General features: G+C 43.4%; 1 protein-coding gene across 6 annotated transcripts; it reads left to right on the top strand.

Moving 5' to 3' along the window:
* The first annotated feature begins 929 nt into the window (after positions 1 to 929).
* On the top strand, positions 930 to 23,904 carry vit (vitrin). 6 transcript variants are annotated; one of them, XM_048270411.1, is made up of 23 exons: positions 930 to 1,153; positions 7,055 to 7,148; positions 7,629 to 7,694; positions 7,789 to 7,945; positions 8,607 to 8,740; positions 9,166 to 9,243; positions 9,852 to 10,085; positions 10,675 to 10,722; positions 11,475 to 11,507; positions 11,655 to 11,708; positions 12,808 to 12,873; positions 13,859 to 13,921; positions 16,144 to 16,218; positions 16,526 to 16,588; positions 17,136 to 17,198; positions 18,118 to 18,180; positions 18,648 to 18,695; positions 19,079 to 19,147; positions 19,464 to 19,611; positions 20,448 to 20,551; positions 21,620 to 21,846; positions 22,219 to 22,732; positions 23,539 to 23,904. In XM_048270411.1, exons 2-23 carry the CDS (start codon positions 7,115 to 7,117, stop codon positions 23,715 to 23,717), a joined length of 2,520 nt encoding a protein of 839 aa, XP_048126368.1. In that variant the 5' UTR covers positions 930 to 1,153; positions 7,055 to 7,114; the 3' UTR covers positions 23,718 to 23,904. The 6 variants fall into 6 exon arrangements, with proteins under 6 accessions (XP_048126368.1, XP_048126369.1, XP_048126371.1 ...); XM_048270412.1 differs by lacking the exon at positions 11,475 to 11,507; XM_048270414.1 differs by lacking the exon at positions 16,144 to 16,218.
* Positions 23,905 to 25,177: the final 1,273 nt, after the last annotated feature.

Raw genomic sequence — 25,177 nt, 5'->3', positions numbered from 1 at the left:
TCCACTTCTAAGCATATTACTTAAGGCACAGTCTGAAACAAAGTATCGCCAACAGTTAATTGAACTGAACATACAATTCACAGACTGAGTTCATAATTAATGCTTTGTTAAAAAAGTAACTGCTCCCAGGATAATAGCCTAATATACCCCTAACTTGCTGCCCACTCTGTCTTGCTGAGCCATAATCGTTCCACTGTGTGCCAGTAGGCTACTACTGAGTCCCATCTGGGAACAGCAAATCAAAAATCAAAGTAAGTGCTTACCCTGTACACCTGCATTGGGTAACCCATAACAGCCCCAGTTTCTATGGCCCACCATATTGTGACCCCCAAGTGCTCAGTAAAGGTTGTGGCAATAGGTTAATGAGGTGGGTGGGAGATCTCCCCTCCCCCAGGACCAAGGAGAGAAAGAGATTTGAGTTGATTTGTCACACCTACCAGATTTTACTCAGTTTGGTGAGTGGCTGTCAAAGGCGGAGCCAACACCAAACAGTGGATGTCCCTGTGTAATAACATTCACCAACATGGCAATCTTTGAACCTGCACATGGCATGGAAGCAGGCAGTGTTGTAGGCTACCAACTCTGACATTAGCAAATGAAGTACCCTAATATTACAAAATACACATAAAATTACAATGGATAATAAATAACAAACTGGTCGTAAGCCTAAAGCCTTTCCTACTTGTGTAGTATTGCAACATTCTCCTGCAGTTTAAATCATAACGATTAGTCACAAAAGACTACATTTTGGCAGGGACTGAGTGGATTTGTCCACACAATGACATGAGAGTTGATCTTCTGCGCATTGAACGTAGTGCCTTAAATCATGTATTGACAGTAGCCTACGTCAATTCTACATCTCCTCATGTCGTGCCCTTGGCGTATGCACTTGATTGCTGAGGTATTTCTGCGCCTAGTGGGGCGGGCAGAGGGAGTTACTTTCGCTGGCTCCCTTTCCCACTATAATGAGGACTTTAGATCACTGTGCAGGCAAACAAAATATTTAAGGTGTGCTGGCGGTGCAGCACGCGGGATTACCAACAGCCCCCGACATTCTCCGTAACTACAGCCATGCGAATGGGACTTTTATGAGCTATAGGAATTTGTACTTCACCTGAAAACCCGCACAGCATCATTGCTTCGGCCTCTCAAGGTAAGTCAAAGTCACACAACGGAGTATAGACAGAACTTGGACCATTCTTATCTGTTTTATGTGGTCAGGCTTGGCATCTCGTCTTACTGGACAAGCCCGGATACCGGTATATTAATACAGCGTTTACCTCAATATGGGATGTCAGAAGGATACACGTATTTGGTTTTAATTAAGACGGTTATCCTTTTTTGTCCTTTGGAGTTAGAAAGTTAATATGAACTTCTGAGGAATAATTTGCGTGTCTGGTTTGTGCTTTTAAGTTTATTTCCAGCCCTTCACAGTGGAAAATCAGAGCTGATAATATGCATAGAGAAAATGAGTGTTAAAATGACAAAATGCTGGAAATACAAACCTCTGTCGATTATCATTTACATTGTCTTACATTATAATTGTAGGCTACAATTTGTTTTATGGACAGTCAACGAGTCGAGAGGTGTTCGACACTTTAAACGTCATCAAACTAATTTATTTTCCCTGCAGCTGTAGGCTACAGACTGTAGACTCACGTAAATTCGATATGACCGTAGCAAAATCCTGATAGGACTTGCAGAACGTGACAGAGCCAAGCATAAACAAAACACAGACTTCATGGTGCCTTATTGAAACAACGATTCATTTTCAAAGGACTTATATAAAAAGGTGCAAGGGATTTGGTCTTTGACTAAATCAGTGCAAGTGTTAAGACATGTAGTGTCCAAAATCCCTCATCTGGGATGAAGTCCTGTTGTTGACCACTTGTCAGGCACATGGCAACAGTGAACACTAGTGAGTCTTTTTTGTGAATCAAGGCCATGCACAGTCTTCACTGCTGGTTTGAAGGGATGAGGTTGGCTGGATAGGCTGGAGGTTTCAGTCTTTGGTACAGTGATCTCTCTCTCTCTCCCTCACTCATCACTCTCTCTCTCTCACACACACACACACACACACACACATGTATTTACATGCAGTTGACAAAATCCACACGTATCATCATAAATATCAGCTATACCCCTAAAGAAGATCTGGTCCTCATCTGGAATGGGCATGCACCACATCAAGGCTGTGGGTCAACTCAGAAGACAGCTACTGTTTGGAACAAATAGTCAGTCAGTGTGTTGCTAATCTTGCTGAATTTGCAGTTGTTGTACTGTAGAATACACTGGAGATTACACTGGAGTTAGTTCTTTATGGTAAGGGTTTGCTGCTTCAGATCTTATTATCATGGTTCAAATATGTACGGAGCTGATGATGGTACGGACCTGACCACGACCTAGCACAGGTCTGGATCTGTGCCAGATCAGGGCAAGAGCTGATCCGGACTCCACTGTTGTCTGGATGGCAGGCAGCAGATGGCATTTCTGTGGGTTGGACTGGGCTCTGTGTTTAGATTTGGGAGGAGGTAATCAGAGGAAATTATGTGACACTGATAGTGGAAGCCCTAGGAAATGTATGTGTGTGTGTGTGTGTGTGTGTGTGTGTGTGTGTGTGTGTGTGTGTGTGTGTACATGTATGTGTGTGTCTGGGTTGTGTGTGTGTGTGTGTGCGTGTGTGTACATGTATGTGTGTGTCTGGGTTGTGTGTGTGTGTGTGTGTGTGTGTGTGTGTGTGTGTGTGTGCACCTGCATGGTGGGTTTCCAGGTGTTCTTAGGTGCAAGTCCATCCATTCTTACACCTTCAGCAGTTTTGTGTGTCTTTTGTGTGTTTTGACAAGCCCCGGCTATCTCAGCGGGTCCTCTTCTTTAGTCTCGTTAGTCCTTATCTTATCGAGGGACACCTGTGGACAATGGGTACAGTTTGTTGGCTCATTGTAAGTTGGAAGGAGCGGCCGTAGTGAATGAGATCAAGTTTCCACCAGCCTGGGTTAAAACTGGGTTAAAACATCCGGTTCTTTATTCCACCGATTGTGAAATGCAAACTATGGCACCCAAATGATTCTATGAGCCTTGGGACCGAGGTTTAGTGGTGTTTGAAAGAGGAACGATTTACCTCAGCAGCCTTTTCACGGCGTGTTTTTGCACAGCTTGGTCTTGTGATGCAAGATTGTAGAGCTCAGGAGAGTTCAAAGTGGACAGAGAAGTATTTGGCTCAGGGGACTGTAAAAAGAAAAAGAAAAGTCCCTGCCCTAGTAAGTATTTTAGAAATGTGTGATATGCATGTTGGGGTGTGCTCATAGCAGGATAACCTTCACATGCAAGTGTTCACATGAAATCTCATAGGAAGCTTTGAGGTGAAAGGAATCATCACGTCATATGTGAAAGGGGGGAAAAGTGCCTTGGGTCATCATCATGGTATGAATTAGACCTAAAGCACATGTGAATGTTCAGTGAAAAGATCAGAGGAACCATTCACATTGTGAATGTTTTTCTACCTATTAATGTCAATGTTTGTTCATGGGTGATTCCTCAGTTGAATGGCTGTGTGTACACAGTGAATGGTTTCCCCTTTGAATTCCCTTTTTTTTAAAAAAACAAAAACATTTCTACATGTCTTAAAGGGGAAAAAACATTTCTACATGTCTTAAAGGGAAAAAAACATTTCTACATGTCTTAAAGGGGAGTGAAGAGTATGCTGCCTCTCCCACAGCACCTCAGAGTGCTGGTGTGAGGGAGTGTCCTCCCTTTAAACGCCTCGGTGCTGGTACTCTCCTCCCTCCCCTCACACTCCCAGGAGGGCCCTGCCACCCAGGACGCCTCCGGCCTACTTTGATTGGTTCTACCCGCCCTGGTTGCTCTCATCCGTCTGTGCTTAATCCCAGGAAACCCCCATGGGGAGTTTATTTGGTTTATTCAATTCAGTGTGTACATGCTGCCACCTTTTTCCCTCTTTGTTTGAAAAAAAAAGGAAAATCTGAACAAGCACACAGAAGGATTTTCTGTTGATATAATGACAGGTGTTTGGCTTTTGTAGTTTCCTTGGTGGGATGACCTTACTTGGCGCATGGAACCAGTAGGACTTCATTTTATGGACTATCTGTCCCAGCTTGTTTAGAGACATTCCCAATTCTGGAAGACCTTGAAAGGGATACTACTGTCAGCTTTTTCCATTCAAAGACGTCTTGTATTAAAAGGTCTTTGAGAGATGCATATGTTTTTTGTCATACATACTTAAAGCTTACCAGACCTGCTCTCTAAGTCAAATATCAAAATTGATTTGGTCCAAAATTCATTATTTGTCTGGCAAAGGATGAACTTGTGAATAACCTGCTACTGTTTTTCTGTTCATACATAATGTGTCTCATAATAACGTCATGCATGACAGTATATCATGCCATTGACCTTATAACATGTCAGAGCCATAAAAATGTTACTGTACCCGCCATCTGACATGTTTGTTCTTAGCCTGGGACATCACATGATGCAGCTAAATTGTCTTTGGAGTTTACTGGCATAGCTTTTATGACGACACATGATATGAGGTAGTAATATTTGTGTCGTAGTGCAGGCAGTTGGGATTCTACTGCAGATGTTTCGACATATGAAAGGATCTGACAGGTGTTACATCATGTTAATAGACCTGCAAAAAAGCACTGTGGAGTGCGGAGTGTGGAGAGTAGTGCAATCTATCACAAAGGTCACATATCTAAGAAATGGCAGAGCTGGGTCTCAACTAACACACAATCTCTCAAAACAGATATCTCAGAAAGTCCTAGAATAATTATTAAAAATGATATTTATACTTTGGTGTTATTTAGTGTTTTCCATTGATGTGTTAAAAATCATTCCTTAAATTCACACCAAAGAAACTATTCAGAGTGCTACTAAATATCCAGTATTTATTCATTTATTTTCTAGGAATGTACCGTATATATCCATATTTACATCTTACAAGCATATCTTGAGGCTCTTTCCTTAGGAGGTCCCGAAATATTAGGGTCAAATTTAAAGCACGTGCTCATATTTAATCATCTTTAACCTGCTGTAATATGGTCTCTCTGAGAGACAGGACAGGACGGCGCGAGACACAGTTCAGCATACCATTCATAACAGAGATAGCAGAGGGCTAAATTGCAGGCCTCGTTTGTTGTGTCCCAACTGTGGAAATATGCTGACCTGCCTTGTCGGGTCTTATGTCTGTCTGCAGCCTAATCTCGGTGAGATGAAAATGTAGGTAGAGGACTTTCCCTGACGTCTCTCTCAACACTATACTTTATCGTGGCTGGGGTCTGGGGAACAGTCAATCATATGGTTCACTCAAGAGTCATAAATGCCTCACTGTAATGGAAATACAAACAAGCCATCTCCATGATCACCTAGGATACTATTGTCAAAGAGGGAGCGTTTGTGCTGGTATGAAACTGAGAGCGAGAGTGAGGTGGTTCTGTCTGCACATGTCTGTGTGCTTACAGATTTATATCAGGAGCACTATTGAGAAATAGGGAAACACAGAGTTATGTTGTCATGCTGTTTATACTGTATTACATTTTCAATAATTGGTTTATTCAAAGCCAGCTTATGTCACTGAAGAAATATGTGTGATCTAAGAACCTTAAAGGTACAGTCTGTGACTCTTATCCACAACACTGTTTGTCAAATTCAGTGAAATGCTCGTTACAGTCCAATAGCTGTCTGTTTAGTTTTTGCAAAAAAAACCCCAAAAAACATTGGTGTTTGTTTGTACACAGTCCTGGCTCTGCAAATGGAAAACAAACATAGAGGCTTGGAATCATCACCAGCCAATCATCACACTTGATTCAGGAGCACGGGGAGGGGTGTATTTTCATTGGTTGTTGGCCTTAAATGTCAACAACCCTTCGGAAAACTGAATGTGAATCACAGCGTGCAATGTCAATGCAGGGGGAAGCTGAGGACATCTTTCTCCACACAGTCCATCTGCTGCTGCATGGAGACACCTAAAACAACTTGTTGGCAGACAGTGATTAGTTGATTGACTGACTGGGAAGATCAGTCTGGTTGGAGGAAAAAAACCTCTCGCAACACTGGAGCTGTCTAATGTTTAATGTCTGACTTGGCAAATGCCACAAAAATGTGATAAATATGTAATATGTCTGTAGAAGAGCTGTCTAATCACATTCTACTCTCCTTTAAAGATAAGTTTGAATCCTAACCATATACACTTGATTTAGCTTATGAGGAGGGATATGCATGCATCAGAGCTGAATGTGTTTGATTTGTGGTACATCTAAAGCCTGCTGGGCCTGAGACGGGTGGGTTACAGAGTTTGTGGGACACCGACATGGTGAGATTGTATTCTGGTCCTCTAAACCTTTTTTTAATCATTACTATTATTATTATTATTATTATTATTTATTTTTTTTAATTATTATTATTACTTCACTGGATTGAGCGAAATCCTTCTGTAACCAACATTGTTGTGTGGCAATAAAAACATATCTATCTGTATAAAGTATCTATCTGTTGTGGACCCTGTGGACGGGGCCAGATCTAAACCAGCTCTGGTCCAGAGTCAGCTACTCCATAAGATGTGTATGTAAAGGGAAAGCATGGTTTGGATCAAAGAGGAAGCATGGTCTGATAAAGATATGGTTCCCTACAAATATCTACTGATGCTACATCAGGTTCTCATTGACCTTCATCATTCAACTGTCAATCTCTGGCTACTTGCCCCAAACCAAACAACAGAGTCTTTCTTGGTCAGAGACAGCTTAAAAGATGCTGTGGTAAATATAACTGTCAGAATATATAAGAATTAATAGAAGTCCCTTTATAGATTATTTGCTCTGGAAATGTCAGACAACATGCAGTAAAATGAGGTGATCACTGGAGAACAGTGATCACACGGTGCAGCAAAAGACTAACGTTTCGATGTAGGATTGTTCATCAGAGTCCACATCACTGCCTACAGCATGTATTTCAGGGCTGTATGCTGTTCAGTTACACTGTTTGATACTCCCATCCTCTACATGATGAAAAGGAGATGATTAATCAAGCGTTTCCCCTGTAGGTTGGAGTTAGGAGACCACAACTGAGTTTGCTGACCAGCCTACTCTTCCTGTCTGCAAAGATGCTCAAAGCACCGCTAACAGCCATCTGTATTGGTAGGCTTCTATGGGTTATGGCTGTGATGTTGTGATTCATTAAATTATATGACTTATCGTAGATTAATGGATTTCTTTCACAGTCACTATTAAAACATTTGCCTTTATGGCAATTGAATCACTCATGATTGCACCATTGCATGATTGCCCTCATTCATTGCCCTTATAGGACATATCGAATTGAATAAAATTCAATGTCAACCCTGTTTTGTATTGTTCTGTGTGGTAATGTGGTGTGGTTTAGAAGATGCTCCATCTAATACTACAAGCCATTATCCAAAAAAGAGTTTGCACATAAAAGCACTTTTGTTTTGGGGATATAACATTACAACACCAAAGAATCCCTTAGCATAATACCTTTGTTCTCAAAATACTCTTGTGATAACAAAAAGCTCTGTGTTCATTATCGTCTCATGAAGCCTTACCATATGTAACACATGCAGTGTCTTTCATAGTGTTTTTTTTACCCTCCCTGTTTAGTCATTCTGTTCACCAGTGGTAGCCTGGCAAAGCCCAACAGCCAAAAGAACAAGAAGCCAAAACAAGGTACACTACTGCACATCCCAGCAGCTCTCTGCCAAAAGACTGTTTCCAAACCAGTCATGAATAACCTGCCATCTATCTATTCGCCCATCTTTAGTGGTACCCTCTATTGAGTGTGATGTACGCGCAGGCAAGATCAGCCTCCCAGAATTCATTGCCAAATGTCCAGCCCACTGTAAGGAGACCAAGCAGAGGGTCTATGGGACAGGAGTGTTTGCCTCCATCTCCAGTATTTGCAATGCTGCCATCCACAGGTAATTGTGGGTACTGCACAGATGCCAGGCCTCTTTTGATAAGGGCCTCTTGAAGGTCTTTGTTTTGTTGCCAAGGGGGACATTATAGCCAGCTTTTGACTTTACAAGATAAGTAGCACTTTCCATTGAATTATAGTTAAGCATCCAATTTAGCAATAGCATTTTCCTCATTAACACATTTTTCACGGTTTGAAATAGTGGGTGGTACTCTGAGGTTTTCACCAGTCTCAAATAAAAGATTGTTGTTTCACTGACAAAGTGGATGAGACTACTTTACAAGATAATTGGATGTTTGGAATGGAATGAGTTGGAACAATTCAACCATATTTACTTTGAGTTGGATGATTAAACTATATTCAAATACTTTGAATTAGCATCTATAGAGAGGATATGTGCACAGCTGTTCTTCAGGAGTGCATGTCAACAATGAAGTGGACATTGCTGCTACTTTTGGCTTTGCACAACAATTGCTTTTCTTTGTAGAGTTGAAATGTGGCACCTGATTTAACAGTTGCAGATTTCCCTCCCTTGGGTGTATTGTTTTAGGAGTATTTTACTCTGTGGATGGCAAAACGAATGTGTGTGTGTGTGTGTGTGTGTGTGTGTGTGTGTGTGTGTGTGTGTGTGTCTGTGTGTGTCTGGGTTTTGTTTTTTTCTGCAGTGGTGTCATCACTAATGCTGGAGGTAAGGTGATCGTGAGGAAGATGGCTGGACAGGCATCCTACAAGGGCAGCCTTGCCCACGGCATCCGCTCCCTGTCTCTTCCCAACTGGAGGGAGTCCTTCACTGTCGCAGGTCAGTCAAACCTCCCTTCTCTCCTGTTTCAGGAGGAAATATGGAGGTCTATGCTCTGAGGGGAATTTATCTAACATAAAAATAGGTTGACCGTTTCTAGCAATGGGAGTGGAAATAGCTCGAGGCCCATCTTCTGTTTATGGAACTTTTAAAAAGATTTTACTATCATAGCTTGTCAGTGAAGGACCTTAAAAACAGATGTTTATAAAAAAAGGAATGTTTTTTAAAAGCTATGCATAGTTCAACAAAATGAAAATGTGCCTTGAATACTTTTTCCATCATCAATCAAAGAGTGCCTGCTATAATAACTGTAAAAGGACACACAGAGAGCAGTGCTTCAGGACTTTTATATGACTGTAAAATATGAATGACCTCAGATTTGTAGTGTAATTAAAGGCTTGCTCTTGTCCCCTGCCTCTTGCTAGTGGGTAAACCAAAGAAAGGTGTCATCTATCCCACCAGTTTGGACTACAGCCCATCAAGACCCACAACAGTGAAAACTGGTAAGTGAGACATGTGGGTGAAGATGATACAAGGGGATCCCCCATTACCAGAAATGTGGCACCTATCCTCTTAGATTATTCACAGAGATCAGCTTTTGGGATGGATCTGGTCCTGTGTTGACATAGATCCAGTGACCAGTAAGAGGTGCATTAGCAATTGTAATACACTTTTAAAAAGACTTTGAAACACTGTTAACAACGTACACACACATACACACACACACACACACACACACACACACACACACACACACACACACACACACACAATCTTTGAACATTGTGTGAACATCACAAACATTTTTGAACATCTCAGCAGTCCTCTCTTTGTTGTACTCAGCAGTGCATATCTAAGTATAACTTTTTAGTTTGGACTCCAGTAAGGGAGTTTTTTGGTTGTTGCTTTGGTGAAAAAATAAAGTCATAGCACGCTCTTTCTCTCTTTCTAGGGTCCAAACAACTAAAAAAAAATGTGCAGTGCGCTTGCTGTCCTCAGAGGCTATGGGTGCATCCAAACCTCGGGGTCTGTCTCTGCAGGAATGTACTGAAACAGTAGAGTCACTGTGGAAGCTTATTTTTGCCACTCTCCCCATCTGTCACCCCTGTAGGCCAGAAGGAAGCCAAAGCACTGCCGGCCTCCTCCGCGTTGCCAGCGACAACAGTGGCCGAGCCAATTACAACAGCCGCGGTGGAGCCAACCACTACAGCTGCTGCCACGACCACGCCCCCACCGACCACGCCCATCACCACGCCGGCCGCCACCAACCCGCCATCAACCACCAGCACCACGACCACTGCCGCAGCCAAACCACGCGCTGCTGTGCACAAAGTCCGCGACGCAGGTGGGTTGCGAATGACAACCTGTGGTTGTCATTCGCTCGCAATTTAATTGCACATTCTCATTTATTGGATCTATGTGCATTTCCACCCAGTGCAGTGAATGGATGCTGTCATTTCAAACCTTCAGTCCTGGCCAGTAATGGCTATCCTTTGCACCTCCTCTAATTTGTACTTTAAAATGACCATTACTCAGATGGGCTTTGTTTGCTTTTGTGTTTGCTTTGGGAAAAGACCATCATGGCTGTCACGGTCTTTGAATCATACAAGCACAACAAACAAAAACAGCTAAATGTCATTTTAAAATGGTTTGGAGTTTACTCCAGCACCCTCACAACATCAGGATGCCCTCTCTCTCTCTCTCTCTCTCTCTCTCTCTCTCTTTCTATATCCCACTTCCTTCTCTCTCTATCCCACCTCCTTCTCTCTCTATCTCTCTCTCTATCCCACCTATTTCTCTCTCTCCCACTTCCTATCACTCTTAGTCTTTTTGTCTCTCTCTTTCTCTCTCTTCACTGTCTCTCTTCACTTCTCTCTCTCTCCCCTCTCTCTTTCATTCCCTGCTTTAATCCCACTTCTCTTTCTCTGCTCCAGGCAGTGTCCACCCCTACTATGCGTCTTTAGCCTCAGGAGCCAGTGCAAGTAAGTTCAGACAGTGATGGCATGATGGACCGCCGTCGTTGTGGTGTCAGGGACTCTCAGGGGCATATGGGTTCTATCACAGTCACTCAGTCTCTCTAGTTTATCACCGGTGGTGGCTCTCCTGTCAGTTTGTTCTAGTCCACATCTCAGTGTTGCCATATCCATCAGGATATTTCTGAATGCTTTTTTAAAAAAAAAAAAATCTTCCATAAATGTAATCATAGCCATTTTCTGGGCTGGTAGTTACTACATACAGTAAACTGTAGTGTTATGTATCTCAGTTTCCACAAATATCTGTATTTGTGGAGCTATTGGTCTCCTGTTTGGGCTAAACTCTTAGTGTCAGTGTGTTTTGCATGAGATAGATGTTCTATGCCTTACATAAATGTAATCATTTTCTGGGCTGGTAGTTACTACATACAGTAAACTGTAGTGTTATGTATCTCAGTTTCCACAAATATCTATATTTGTGGAGCTATTGGTCTCCCGTTTGGGCTAAACTCTTAGTGTCAGTGTGTTTTGCATGAGATAGATGTTCTATGCCATTGCAAGACCAGTTGAAAACTGGATTTGCATGGATTGCATTATGTAGTTTGGTTCATTCCGTAGATGCTTTGCCATAGTTGCAGTTGGACAGCATTTTGTAAAGACAATGTTTGCAGTATTCTAAATAATTACTGTAAGGGTAAGGGTAGTTTATGATTGCGATCACTGTACATGAACAAACCTCTCATTCTCAACATTTACTGTAGGACAGTCACAGAGTTCTCATGGAAGAGCCCAAGGTATGTCTGGTCCTGCATCCACGTTTTAACCTGACACTCAGCCTCTCAGGGGGAAACTGCAGCGTCTTATTCAGTGACATTTGTTTTTGAGTCCGCCGTTCATCACTGAAGCATTCAAACTAATGTGACAATAAAATCTCTTCAAAGCATTCAGAGGGAGCTCAGCCATTGCGAATAGGTTTTCACCTCGACCAAACACAGGTAAATCCCTCTCACGCCATCCTAATAATATCCTTGTCATTCCTGGCATCAAGGCCTGTTTCTGAGACAAATCCACTGTCTATTTGTCTTGTTCCTTTTTACTAGCTGGGTTCAAACCTCTCTGCTCTGCATGGTGCTTCTACTCTCTATGTGAACAGCTGTCTCGTTTCGATGAGCACCAACAAAATGTTTAATATCCTGGACATGATCAGCCTTGTCTTTCCCCCCCCTTCTCCTAAAGCCAGCCTGCGGACTTGGAACGTCCACCTTCCTGTATAAAACTAACACCACTCGGTTTTTTTTTCTTTCTTTTGGTGTGTGTTCCTCAAATCCTCCTGTTTCAAAGCACTTGATACCTGTCCAGCACTTCCCCTATTGCTGCCAAACATGTGGAAAAGCCTATGAATGGTCCTCACACACACACACACACACACACACACACACACACACACACACACACACACACACACACACACACACACACACACACACATAACACACCCAAGGAGACACAGTGCCTCTATGTATAAATATATGTGGCTGAAAAGCATGGTACACACTCGTCACCAGTGTTTATTTTTGAGCCATTTGTGTGAGGATGTGTGGAGCCCAGACCATGTCTTCATAATAGCAGCACATAACTCTTCATTACCCCATTCATCAATCCCATTTACCACTTGTTATTCACATTCAGTAGATATTCCTCAGGAACTCAGTAATGTAAATACTGACTCTGTACTGATAAAATGGTTTGCTCCATGAATGAAAATGGAAAATTAAAACAGGTAGGTGTCAACTGTTTAAAACTAGATGCAGATACCATGTTAATCCAGAGTCTTAAGTAAATAATGTACATAGATTATGTAGATACAAATGTAATATACATGTTGACTATAGCACCAAGATGTCTTATGATATGACATTGTTATAACATCAGAAATCCTCTGTCATAAGGCTTTAAACATGGTATGTGACTCCTACAGTGACCTGTTGATGCCTAACTTTATCAACCGTCTCTGATTCAAGTTAAATTCCAAATGATAACAGCCAGTTGGATTTTAAGACACACCATAACACTGAACATGTTTCCCTGTGGTAGGTCTGAGAAGACCAGAAACTGTTGGGTCAGCCGTTAGGAGACAACCGGCATCCCCCGCTGGAACAGGTCAGCACCTCTCCGATGCACCACGCTCACATGGACGCAACTTCAGAAAGTTCAGGCTGCCTGGACTCACCTGGTCTCACATATTAGCATGATATTTCAGTTGCGACCTACAGCTGTATAATCAAAATCGGCAGAATCACTGCATGATTGGGTTGTTGCCAGGGTGCAGGCTGCCTTCTTGGACACTTTTGAGAGGAACCGTAAATCTCACTGTTTTTAGTGTGTGAGTGCCGTTTGAACTGGGTAAAAGCCTTCAGGCAGCTGAGTCAGGGTGGCGGACCTCTGGAGGTGGTGGGTTTGTATATCATGCTTTGACCTGTGTCAGCGCTACTCTCCCCAGCACTTGCCCCTGGTTTCAGTAAGTGAGGATACAGTATATAAGGACTCAGGAGGAGGTTCCTCTCTTTAAACCATCCAGGCCTTTCCTGTAAAGATCGAAAGGGCTGGCAGTTAATGCTTGAGAATGCAACAAATCCCTTAACACATATTGATTTCATGCAGTTGTTAACATACCTTAAGTAAAATATTAACTATAAGACTTTTTTAGTTTATTGACAGGTTTGTTAATGTGAATTACAAGTTTGAATTAATGTTCCAAGTTTATCTATCAAAGAGAGTATGTTAACAAGTGCAATATCTAATATTAGTTAACTAATGCATTATGTCTTCTGCACTGTTGATGTAAAGGTGTTTTTTTATAAAGACATGTCAACATGCTTCAGAGATCACTAGAGATCACACTGGAAAAGCAGACACCTAGCACCCTTAAATGAAACAGCTGTGCTCCAGCTATTCATCTCTGTCCACTCCACCCCTTCAATCTCTCTCTCTCTCTCTCTCTCTCCCCCTCTCCCTCTGCCCTGTTTAATTCTCTACTTCTCTCCCCTCTCTTCTGCTTTACTCTTTCACTCTGACTCCCCCTCTTGCCCTTGCTCTCCTTCACCCCCCTCCCCCCTCTCTCTGCCTGTTTTACATTGGTAACCAGGTTTCAACAGGGTGCAGCTGGCTCAGCCTGAGAGGAACCAGCAAGCTGTTCAGACGAACCCCAGTAAGTATGTGCAGGACGGTCCGGGCATGACCACGTGAGCGGAACATCAAACGGCACACACATTAAAACAGTATGCTCCCATTCATGGTTAGTGTGCCTACAAAAGATCCCCATAAATGTGATCGATTTCAACATGGCCAGTAACCGGGGAATCTTAAAATTCTACAGTGAAAAATAAAAAGTGATGTCATTTCCTGCCCTGCTTTCAAAACATAATTCTGAGTGCACAAATGCCATTCTGGCATATTGTATTTCGAAATGGAAAGGAAGAAAAGTTTATTATAAGTATGATTAAACCGAAATTTCAGAATTGATACCTGAGCATAGATAGTGTCATGGACTTTCTGGTATTTGCTTGTAGAATGTTTATTGACTAACCTTTTATTTTAATTGTCATCAAAGAGATCACAGGAACTTCTTGTAATAACCTGTAATAGAATCCATCTGATTTGGTCTGTTTTACTAAATGAATACAATATGCTACAACTGAGAGCTGCAGAATTCAAAGGCATTTTAGGGTTACTCAAGTGGCAGTATATTTTTAAGAATTGTTTGCGTGGCAGGGATTGGATGTTTAATATCCTACCAAGTCTCAAACTATGTTTTATGTTCTCCTTCTCAAAAAAAAACTAGGGATACTCTCTAGTCAACAATTTTGTGGTGTACCCAAGCTGACTTCACATACTTCTGAACTGCAGGATGTCTCTTAGAAAGACTATAAATTCTTTAAAATAAATTTAAGATGTGAGGGAGATTGTAAATAACCTGGAGCATTTTGTCAAACACCCCTCCTATGGCAAAGGCAAAATCATATCTACACCCTACTGATATGTCCTGCAAATTATGGCATTTAGAATAAAGGTATTATTGTTTTTTAGAAAAGAAGACCCTCTTTGCTGGAAACTCATATTCTTTCTACAGAAATGTTTGTATGTAGTGCCCTGGTTTTCTTCAGTAGTCCCTGTAAAACTTAACTCAAATAATCTTATTTTAAGAAATTTCTCTCCAAGGACTCTGTGAAGACTTGTAGAGTTCTTGTTGTAATATACCGGGGACTCCTTTGTCAGGAAGACATACTTGAGCCCTAAGCTTGTTCTGTTCCACTCTAAGCAGCTCAAGTCTCAAACAGCAGACTTGGCAGAGGGAACATTTCCTCTGTCTGTGTGTCTGTCTGCCCGCTAGGCAGCCTGTGCCATGCTATCCTATCCCTGATGCCAGGGCTTTGGGAGGCGCCAAGGGAGCTCTTCTGTGGTCTGGGTCAAGTTGTACACACACACACACACACACACACACACACACACACACACACACACACACACACAAACACACACAGACACACACACGCATACACACGCATACACACACATACATTGCACACACATACACACACAGCGGCGGTGACTGAGGCAGCAGAGAGGTCAGGACCCGGACTCGCCCCACCAACAGCCCCTAGTGCAACCACGCTTGGCTGGCTGGCGGCAGGGGTGCGCCGAGCCTGATTTAAGCGGGATGCACACAGTCAACACCGGCATGCATCAGTGGCCGCCACTGTAGGAGCCAGTGGCCCGTGGGCCTGTGTTGTTTTAAGGACCTCATCAGTCACTTCTCCTGGACTGTGGGAGAGTGGAGGGCAGGGTAGTGGGAGGTAGGGGGTGGGGTGGGGTGGGTGCGGGTGTGAGCAGGCGGGCTGGTCAGGGATGGAAAGGCTTTTCCTCTCGCTGTTGTTTTGGCGTGCTGGGCTCTCATGACTTGCCACTGATATGATAGTCACAGTGCTTCTACAATATGATGGGGTTAATACTCCGGAAGTTGGAGGAATTAGAGGAGTGGATTGGGCAGGGGTTCATTCATGGTGTCTTCATGCTTGTTCCGCTAGCCTCTACCACTGCAATTCTCTAAGGGTGCAGCCAGCCATTACAGGATGGTAAGTGCAGGGAACAAGCCCTGTAAGCATAAGACATACTCTCATGAATGCACACGCCAGTCCCTGTGATATCCTTCAGCACAACGCACATTAGTTGCAGCTGGAGACAACAGTAAAACAACATCAATCTCACACCAAGCTGAAATCAGCCATCTGCTTGATGTGGCCTGATGTTTCAGCCTTTGGCTGTTGAAGTAGAGCAACGGCAGTGTTCTCTGATAATGAATGTTTAGTGTTGTAAACTTGTGCCAGTGCTGGCGTATGCCTGACAAGCAGCTTTCTAATCTCCCCCTTGCAGCTTTTGCTAGAAGGGATTGGCCTCCCTACGGCTACCCACGACCTGAGTGGTATCCCGGAGCTAGGCGACCTACAGGTACCACTGCCAACCCTGGGGAAAAGCCTCTTTCTTGTCCCCTCCAGCAATGCATGGGAACAAACAGCAGAAAGCATTAACCAGAGACATCACATAAAATTATTCCTAAAACTAAGTATAAATTGATTTGTGAGGGCATTCATTTAAAGTAAAATGCAATTAATACGAAATCTAAAATCGAAATCTAAAGAAGATCAAACAAAAAAATAAATAAAAATGAATCCCCTTGTTCTAAATGTTTCTCAATAGTTAATGACACCACTGTGCCTTAATGGCCACATTCATGCCTGCCCCTCTCTATGTTTAGATGTTAATCACTCTCCAGATATGGGATACACATGGACTGAGGGGGACACAGCAGAGACCACAGGTAAGTCCCCACGCTAACACACTGTGCCCAACACTGACTCCAACACAGTAGATGGCACATGTTGGTTGTTGCTGAACAGACATGGTTCAACACACCCGAGAGTGCATCTATATTTGGTTCTGTCAGTGTGTATAAGTGTGTGTGTGTGTGTGTGTGTGTATAAGTGTGTGTGTGTGTGTGCGTGCTTGTGCATATGTATGTGTTTCTGTATATACCATGTCCAAAGGCATTGATATACAAGACTATCTGCAGCTTTTTGGTGGAATGTGTGTTCTATTCTGTCATGCTGTGATTGTAGTCTATGACAGCACCGTTCAAGATGTTGTAATATGTCCTGGCCATATGCGAAATACACTGACTGTACACATGCACATGTGTGCACACAGTACAGTGTATGAAAGCCATATGGGCATGACATGAAAAGAGTCACCTCTTCTTAAAGCTTTGTAATTGACTGTGCACTGTCAATCAGTGTGACAGTCAATCACCTCTCATGATTAGCAACACTAACCAAGTGCATCTGAAATGGCTGGCTTTCTCCCTTTAGGCCGGGATGCACGGCCTGATATCACAGACTATGAACGCTGGTATTATAGCTTTGGACAGTACCGTAAGTATCCTTTCTTTCCAAAGAAAGACCTCTGTTTGTCTTGTTTGTTCTGCCATTACATATGCTATGCTTCATTTTTATGATGCTGTTATAATGTTGTGTGGTGATGAATGGAAACATGGGAATGCTCATGTTCAGTGATGATATGTTAAGATTGCTCTGAGATGAAGTCACAACCAGTGATAGTAAGGGGAAGGGATCTGGTTTGTCTTGGACACCAGGAATGACCCACATAGCCGTCAGCTTTCCCACATCTTTGGAAGTGTTTATTACGTCCTGGAAATGGCAGAAGTAAATGACACCCCATGTGTTACCATCTGTTTATAGATTTGAGATCTTTGAGGAACAGGAATTCACTTCTTTGTGTCTAAAGGCTTCATAGTTTTATATTCTAACAACTGGTTTGCAATCCAGTCTCCAGATAGGCTGAGTAGCTTAGGCGAGCGTGAGAATTTGCAGCTGAGTAGGTTAAACTTCAAGGGCCTCCCCTGTATTTAGCATCTCCATTCATACCAATACCATTGAACAAGCTACAAATCAAGGAAGCCCAGAAAACCCACACATGACACACCAATGACAAGACACCAAATGGCATCCTGTCAGTCAGTTGTAGTCTTAAGAAAATTACAGGCCATTTTGCTTTGCTCGGCATGCAACATTGTCATGGCATTTAAATGAAATGATTTGGGTTTTGTGGATCAACGGGTGAGGCTGTTTTGAGGACGCCCATATAAATAAATAAAAAAAACACCAGCGTTGCAAGTCCAGAGTTACAGCGATGGAAGAGCCAAACAGAGTGCAACGGCTGTGGTGGAGTTTGCCTCGTTATTTGACTTCTCGTTGCTCTGTAATTCCCTCATGGAAAGATTACAGATGACGCCGTCTCACTCCTTGACTTGTCCTTTCTCTGTTTTTTCAGCGCCTCGAGGCCCTGAGACAGACACTGCTCGTAAATTGCTCCCTGAGATGACACACACCAGAGGTAGGTTTCGCTGACATGTGCCACCCTGTTGTACTTGAGGCCCAGACGGACCCAAGGCCAGTGTAAGGCTAGAGAATCATGTTCCCAATCGTGGGTAATGTCATTTTTACAGCATTAAGGCTTTTGCAAGCTTGCGTAAGGCCTAATAGCAAATGCTTTATAGTGGTCCTTTAAATGCCCTGGCGATCATGCAGCTTGCATACAGATGCATAATGCTAATGTTTCAACAAAAGGTTTTAATCTTGAAGTGTTTCCTTGCTATGCACACAGTCATACACACATACACACAAACACATACATTGTCACACACAGACACAGACAGACACACATACACAGAGGCACATGCACACCAACAGACAAATACACATACCGGTACGCAATGGGTGCTGCTATGCAAGCTGCTTAGGGATTTGATGTAGTGATCCAGGACTTTGGTAACTCAAGCTTGTATGCTATTGTCAACACAGTGGAGCCGCTGGATGCCTGGAAACCCGAAGTAAACCCTTTCGACCCAGGTGAGGTGGCTTGCACTGTCGCTGCTCAACTGACTCCCCCTCACTCCCCAATCTCCGACCCCCTGCGCCACCGGACACCTCTCCTGTTCCAGCAATTTGTCAGTATGCTGGGACACCAGAGGTGCCTCAAGCCAATGGTGAAACTGTAGCTTTCCGCCGCCATTTTGTTTCTCTTCTATTCTCTGCTTTTCAGTCTTAAGGGGTCATTCTATATTACTCTAAAGCTTTTGGTACCACCCACTTGCTCAAAGTCTAAAAAGAAATTAGCCATGTACAATGAGACTGTCTCCACAGAGGGCATAAGCAGTGGGTAGAATGTGGTGAGAGACAGAGTGGTCAGCAGTTTCTCTGGTATCTAATACTGCCCTGTTCACCCCTTGCAGGCTTCAACGTGCGCGAGCAGGACTCCATACCCAGGGCCCCTGAGCCCGTCGTCTCCCAGGGAGATCCAAGTACGTTGGGATTGTTTTGAACCGCAGTTAATGGAGCACCTCGATTTCTTCTCCGTCTCAATGGAAATGGCCTTTGACTTCTATCACTTTGTGTCTGGAAAAAAAGCTTGTTTTTGGGTCATGTCTCTGGGTGTGTTACAGGAATGGTTGAACCTCCATCAGGTTCACATTAATAGGGGCCAGGCTGTGCATTATGTGACACTGTAGCTCAGACAACCACAGACAATAGGGTTGTTGCCAATACAATCTTGTGGGTTTAGAAAGTCTATGTTTAAGTGCTACACATGTGACTGATTTGTTTGTGTCTCATCCGTAGACTGTAAAGTGGACATTGCCTTCCTTATGGATGGCAGCTGGAGCATTGGGAAGAGGCGTTTTAAGATCCAGAAGGACTTCCTGGCTGAGGTTTCTCAGGCGCTGGATGTGGGAGTTGTCGGTCCCATGATGGGAATCATCCAGTATGGGTATGTCTCACTAGTCAGCCCTTTACACATGAAGGCAGCTCTCTGGGGTTTGATTTTACAACCAGGCCTAGTCAGTAAGGTTCATACCAGCTGCTGGAGTTGATCACAGCATATATACTTATACTTATACATATGGACAATCTCAGAGGGTCAGATTCCATGGGAGATGTTTCCTACATAAATGTATGTCCCCAGTTTACTTTACTTTGGATAGAGGTGGTGTAGGAATAATCAATAGATGTAAACTTGCTTTTTTTAAAAAGTCTATTGATGTGGTGCTTTGGAAACGGCTTTGTTAAAATTCCTTTTCATCACAACCATTTACTTAGCACGCTATTGTTTCTCAGGGAGGGCTGATAAGCTATTTCATGTAGACACATACCAGCACACCCTACAAGGTACTGGACACAAACAGACAGACCTCGTCCCCACCTTGTTGAGCCACCCAGAGATCAGGGCCAGATGTGGGCTAGAGCTGGGCCTGCTCCCTTCCTTCCTGAGGGATCTCCAGTCAGGGCAGCAGGAAGGTTCCCAGATCCACAGATTCACGTCTTCGTCATCATCTGAGAGGCCCAGTCCGGAGGCGCCTGGGCTCAACTCCGCTCCCCCTCCCATCCTTCCCCCAGGGAGGCGAGCCTGGCAGACAGCCCGACGGCAGCCCTGGAGACCATAAAAAGATCAAAGTTGAGGTTGAGGGGGTGTTGAGGGTGGTGGTGGTGGGAATGGGTGGGTAGGGGTTGATGTTAGTCTGATAGCTTTCCTACAGGGCTGAGATAGACAGGGTGACTTACCTCATCCTCTTCCTGTTGTTGCTCTGCTCTCTGCTTCTCTGACAGAGATGACCCTGTGACGGAATTCAACTTGAAGGCTTACTCTAGCTCGCGGGAGCTCAAGCCGGCCGTGGACAAAATCACACAGAAGGGAGGCCTGTCCAATGTGGGTGAGTTACTGAGAGAGAGAAAGAGAGAGAGAAAGAGAGAGAGAAAGGGGTGAAGAGGAAGAGAGAGTGAGAGACAGAAAGACAGACGCACCAAGAGAGAGACTAGAGGGAGCACTTTGAAAGAGAGAGAGGGAGATGCTGGCAGACAGAATGAGAGAAAGAGAGAGCAAAGAGAGACAGACAGAGAGAGAGGAAGAGAGAGAGAGAGAGAGAGAGGGAGACACCCTGCTGATAGGAGCCGATGTGATATGTTGATAATGTGAGACACATGCCATCTGCCTGGGCTACAGAGTCTCAGCAGCATGACCCACTGTAGTGTGAAGTGAAATTGAAAGGGTGCAATTATCGCATCGTGGAGATGGCCCTCTTTACCGGCCATGCACATGTGAGCTAGGAATTAAATCTAAATTTGATGCAGGAACTGTTTGGTAAATTACATGTTTGGTAGCCCGAGGGGTGATTTTTGTTTTCCTCCCCCAGTAAGCTAACCGAGTGTTGTTTGAGTTTCATCCATCATGGGGGTCAGTTTATGCCCTAGTGGCACTTTGCCATCTCTGGGGCAGCTCTCTCAGACACCACACACCAGATGCAGCTTCTTACCAGGAACACGCTACGATGAGGCGAATAAATAAGGGTTGAGAGCTTGTAATTTCAAATCAAATAGGGCCTATTTTTTATGGAATAAGCCTGGCAGACACTGGTGTAAATCATTTTGCATTTGTTCAGAAAGACTGCAGTACTTCAGAAGCTGATATTTCCCATACAATTAAATGGTCCAGATCAAGATTGTTGACTTTATTTCCAGAATGACTTTGAAATCTGTCAATATTGAAAAGTTTAATTTCACATGAAATTGTTGCATGAAAACCATCTACTGATGAAGATCTTCTAGAAGAGATTGTGGCACCTTTTTATATTTCCTAATGAATGTCAACAATTTGTAAGAGAGGCATTTATGGGAGAGAGAGTAGGATACACAAACCACTGGTGCATTATAAACACACATCTGTCAACAACTATAATCTGATCAGGACTGTGTCCTTTTGCTGCCCCCTTGTGTTCCAACAGGGAAGGCCCTTTCCTACATCAACAAGCATTACTTCAGCGATGCCAATGGCAACCGTGGAGGAGCGCCCAACGTGGCTGTGGTGCTGGTAGATGGCTGGCCTACTGACAAGGTGGAGGAGGCCTCCAGGCTAGCCAGAGAATCTGGAATCAACATCTTCTTTGTCACCATTGAGGGTCCAGATGAGAATGAAAAACAAAACGTGGTGGAGCCCAATTTTGTGGATAAGGTACAGGCAACAACAAGACTGTATGAAAACTCGTAGCATTGCATAAGCATAACATCCCTAACATCTCGTAGGTCTGGTGAGATTAAAATACTGTATTCAAAGCTACCATGTGACAAAGGTATGGTATGCAGTGTGTTTGTGTGTCATTGGCCAGAAGACCATAAACTGCCTGAATAACCATTCAGGTTCAGGTTCAGGTATAATCCAACCTGAGTTTCTCTTTTCTGAAAACGGCTTTAAAAGTAGAGAGGTCAGTTTGATTTGATCCCCTATCTCTGGAGCACACTGTTGTAGGGTAGATTTTTTAGATTGCTGCAGGTCAGCTTTTGGCCCTCTAGATTCACTCCCAGTGACTGTCTGTTCTACATCCAGGCCGTCTGCCGGACCAATGGCTTCTACTCCCTGCCAGTGTCCAGCTGGTTTGGTCTGCGTAAGACTGTGCAGCCACTGGTCAAGCGTGTATGTGACACCGACCGCCTGATGTGCAGCAAGACATGCCTGAACGCCAACGACATTGCCTTCGTCATCGACGGCTCTAGCAGCGTGGGGACGGGCAACTTCCGCACCGTCCTGCAGTTCGTGGCCAACGTGACACGCGAGTTTGAGATCTCCGACACGGACACGCGCGTGGGCGCCGTCCAGTACACCTATGAGCAGCGGCTGGAGTTCGCCTTCGGCCAGCACAACAACAAGGCCGAGCTGCTCAACGCCATCAAGCGCATCAACTACTGGAGCGGCGGCACCAGCACCGGGGCGGCCATCACCTTCGCCGCCGAGCAGCTCTTCAGCAAGTCCAAACCCAACAAGCGCAAGATCATGATCGTCATCACCGACGGCCGTTCCTACGACGATGTCAGGGCACCAGCGCTCGCCGTTCACCGCAAAGGTGAGACATTAGAGACGAGGGAAGGATGATGGGTGGGGGGGGCAAACAGAAATGGTCAAAGTTCGAAAGAGGTGCAGTGAGGAAGTATGCAGATTGTACATGTGGTAGTTGCAAAGCTGTGATAGGTTGCATTGCTGTGGTCAAACGTCCAGTGTTAGAAGAGGTGACAGAGGAGTGAGGGGCTTTGATTCAGAGAGGAGATAAACAATGGAGTTTCACTGCCCTCTTAGTCCAGTCTTTGAACTGGAGCACAGGGGGACTGAGGGAACAAAAACACATGAGGGAAAATAGCACCATGAAGAGGAAACAAGTGGGGGAAGAGTGTTATATGAGGAGGTGTGCACAGTATGAAGGATGATCGTATTTTCATTGAGGGCACAGCTTTGATCATTGCTGTGGTCAAACAAATGTCAGAGGTGAGTTGGCCTATGAGAAAAACGCCCTTCAGTACAATGTTTCAATCACAACATCTCTCTTGGATTTGCCAACAAATAAAGCGGGAAAGATGGGTGAGATGAACAGATCAACAAAGTGATCCTTCTTTTGTGACTCACAACTCAAAACAACGTAGATGTGTTTTTGCTTGTGGCTTTCCTCATTTGGCTGTTTACTTTAGTGTAATTTTCCATTTAAGGTCTTTCTGAGGTTAATCCGGTCTTATTTTCAGAATGCATTCGACTAAACATTTTGACATTTTGTCCGTCTCTGTACTTTTCCTTATTACATATACACCAAAATCAAACAGCAAATTGTATTTTTGGAGTCCTGTACAAACCATTGTTTGTTTTTTCTGTGTTTGTTTCCAGGAGTAATCGCTTACTCCATTGGTATTGCCTGGGCTGCTCAGGATGAATTGGAGTACATTGCCACAGATCCAGACAAGGAGCACTCCTACTTCGTGGATGAGTTTGACAACCTGTACAAGTTTGTGCCCAAGATCATACAGAACATCTGCCAGGAGTTCAATTCCCAGCCTCGAAACTGAGCGCAGCTTAGCGCCCCGGGACTCTCGCAAGGAACTGCAGATAACAGGGCTGGGACACTTAACAAACACATTGCAACAAGATCATCTGCTGTTACACAACACAGTAGGAAAAAAAGATGCAACCATCACCGGAACATCCAGTATTACAACACAGTACTACAACACATTTACATGTCCATAATGTAAAGATTTCATAGAGGTGTACCTTTTTTTTACGAAGGTGAGGGGAGGGGGGGGGGGGAGTTCTAACAGATTGCCAGATAGTAAATGGGGCAGAACGAGAGAATGTGATTAAGTGTAATGTGAGCATGAGGTGGTTTATCACATTTATGTGGTTTATCACATTTTTGCAGAAGACGCTTTAAATGGATGGCCATTTAAGGAAGACAGAACAGGCCAAAAAATCTGAGCAGGAAGAAGTAAAACTGTACAAAAATAACCACATTTTAAATACTGCATATTTAAATAGGTATTACAATGCTAAACTATCTATAACATATTCTCTCCAGCAGTTGACAGACATATTTGTCTCACAGTGTGCAGTAGCTCAGAATGAGATGACAGACTACTGTGAGATGTGTAGAGCATATAGATGATAAGGTCAAATTTATCCAATTTACTGGACAGAAAAACCAACGGAAGAGAGCAACACTCTAATGTGTCAGTGATTCTCTCTCAGGAGAGACTTGAAGTGAAATTTTGGAAACTTAAGAGACAGAAAATAATAGGGTGTCCTTTTAGCATGTCTTCATAATGCTTATGCCATCTTCACTTGCTTAAATGAAAATACTTAGGTATGCTTGCCTAACGATTGATAGGAAATTGTGTAATTGCTATAGACCACAAATACCATACCACAATTTATACTTAAACAACATTCCTAGTCCCTCAAGAGCCTTTCACAGACAGCCTTTTTTTCACTCAGTGTGTAATTTTTGTGTAATTTTGTCCAGTTTGTACATATGCTTATTAAAATGTTTTGCTTGTAATTTTTAAAAGTTGCCAAAATGATTCCGATTTTAATGCGATTTGTAATAAAAAAAAGATTACCTAAGTTCAGTTCTATGTTTGTTTCATTAAACACTCAGTAAAGTAAAATGTCCTCTACCATTGTCTTATACGTATGCGTTTGGGTTTCCTTTGCAGTAATACATTTGATCCGGCTTCATCTACCCCTTAAGTTTCTCACCACTTTGCATTACTAAGCTTTCTGCAATTTAAATGACAAAATTCTAATTGACAACAGTACCTATAGGAGACTACAGTGCCTCATGGGAAATAGGGGGTCATTTGGCTGTGGTGACTCAAGTGGACTTGATTTACTCTGCAGCTGTTTGAATAGTCATAACAATTACATTATGGAATTGTGAGTTGGCCCATCCCATTAGATTTTAGGACTATTACTTATGTGAAAATATATTAGGATTTTAGAACATTTAGAACAGTCTTCTTGTCTTCTC

Source organism: Alosa alosa, chromosome 18 (genome assembly GCF_017589495.1).
Source record: "Alosa alosa isolate M-15738 ecotype Scorff River chromosome 18, AALO_Geno_1.1, whole genome shotgun sequence".
In the NCBI taxonomy this organism is placed as follows: domain Eukaryota; kingdom Metazoa; phylum Chordata; class Actinopteri; order Clupeiformes; family Clupeidae; genus Alosa; species Alosa alosa.
This window is presented reverse-complemented; position numbering and strand designations above follow the sequence as displayed.

Excerpts from the sequence above, each read along its gene's own strand:
- vit (XM_048270411.1), top strand. The coding sequence starts at position 7,115 with ATGCTCAAAGCACCGCTAACAGCCATCTGTATTG. Across the intron at positions 7,149-7,628 it reads GCTAACAGCCATCTGTATTG|TCATTCTGTTCACCAGTGGT; the intron begins GTAGGCTTCTAT and ends CTCCCTGTTTAG. Across the intron at positions 7,946-8,606 it reads TGCAATGCTGCCATCCACAG|TGGTGTCATCACTAATGCTG; the intron begins GTAATTGTGGGT and ends TTTTTTCTGCAG.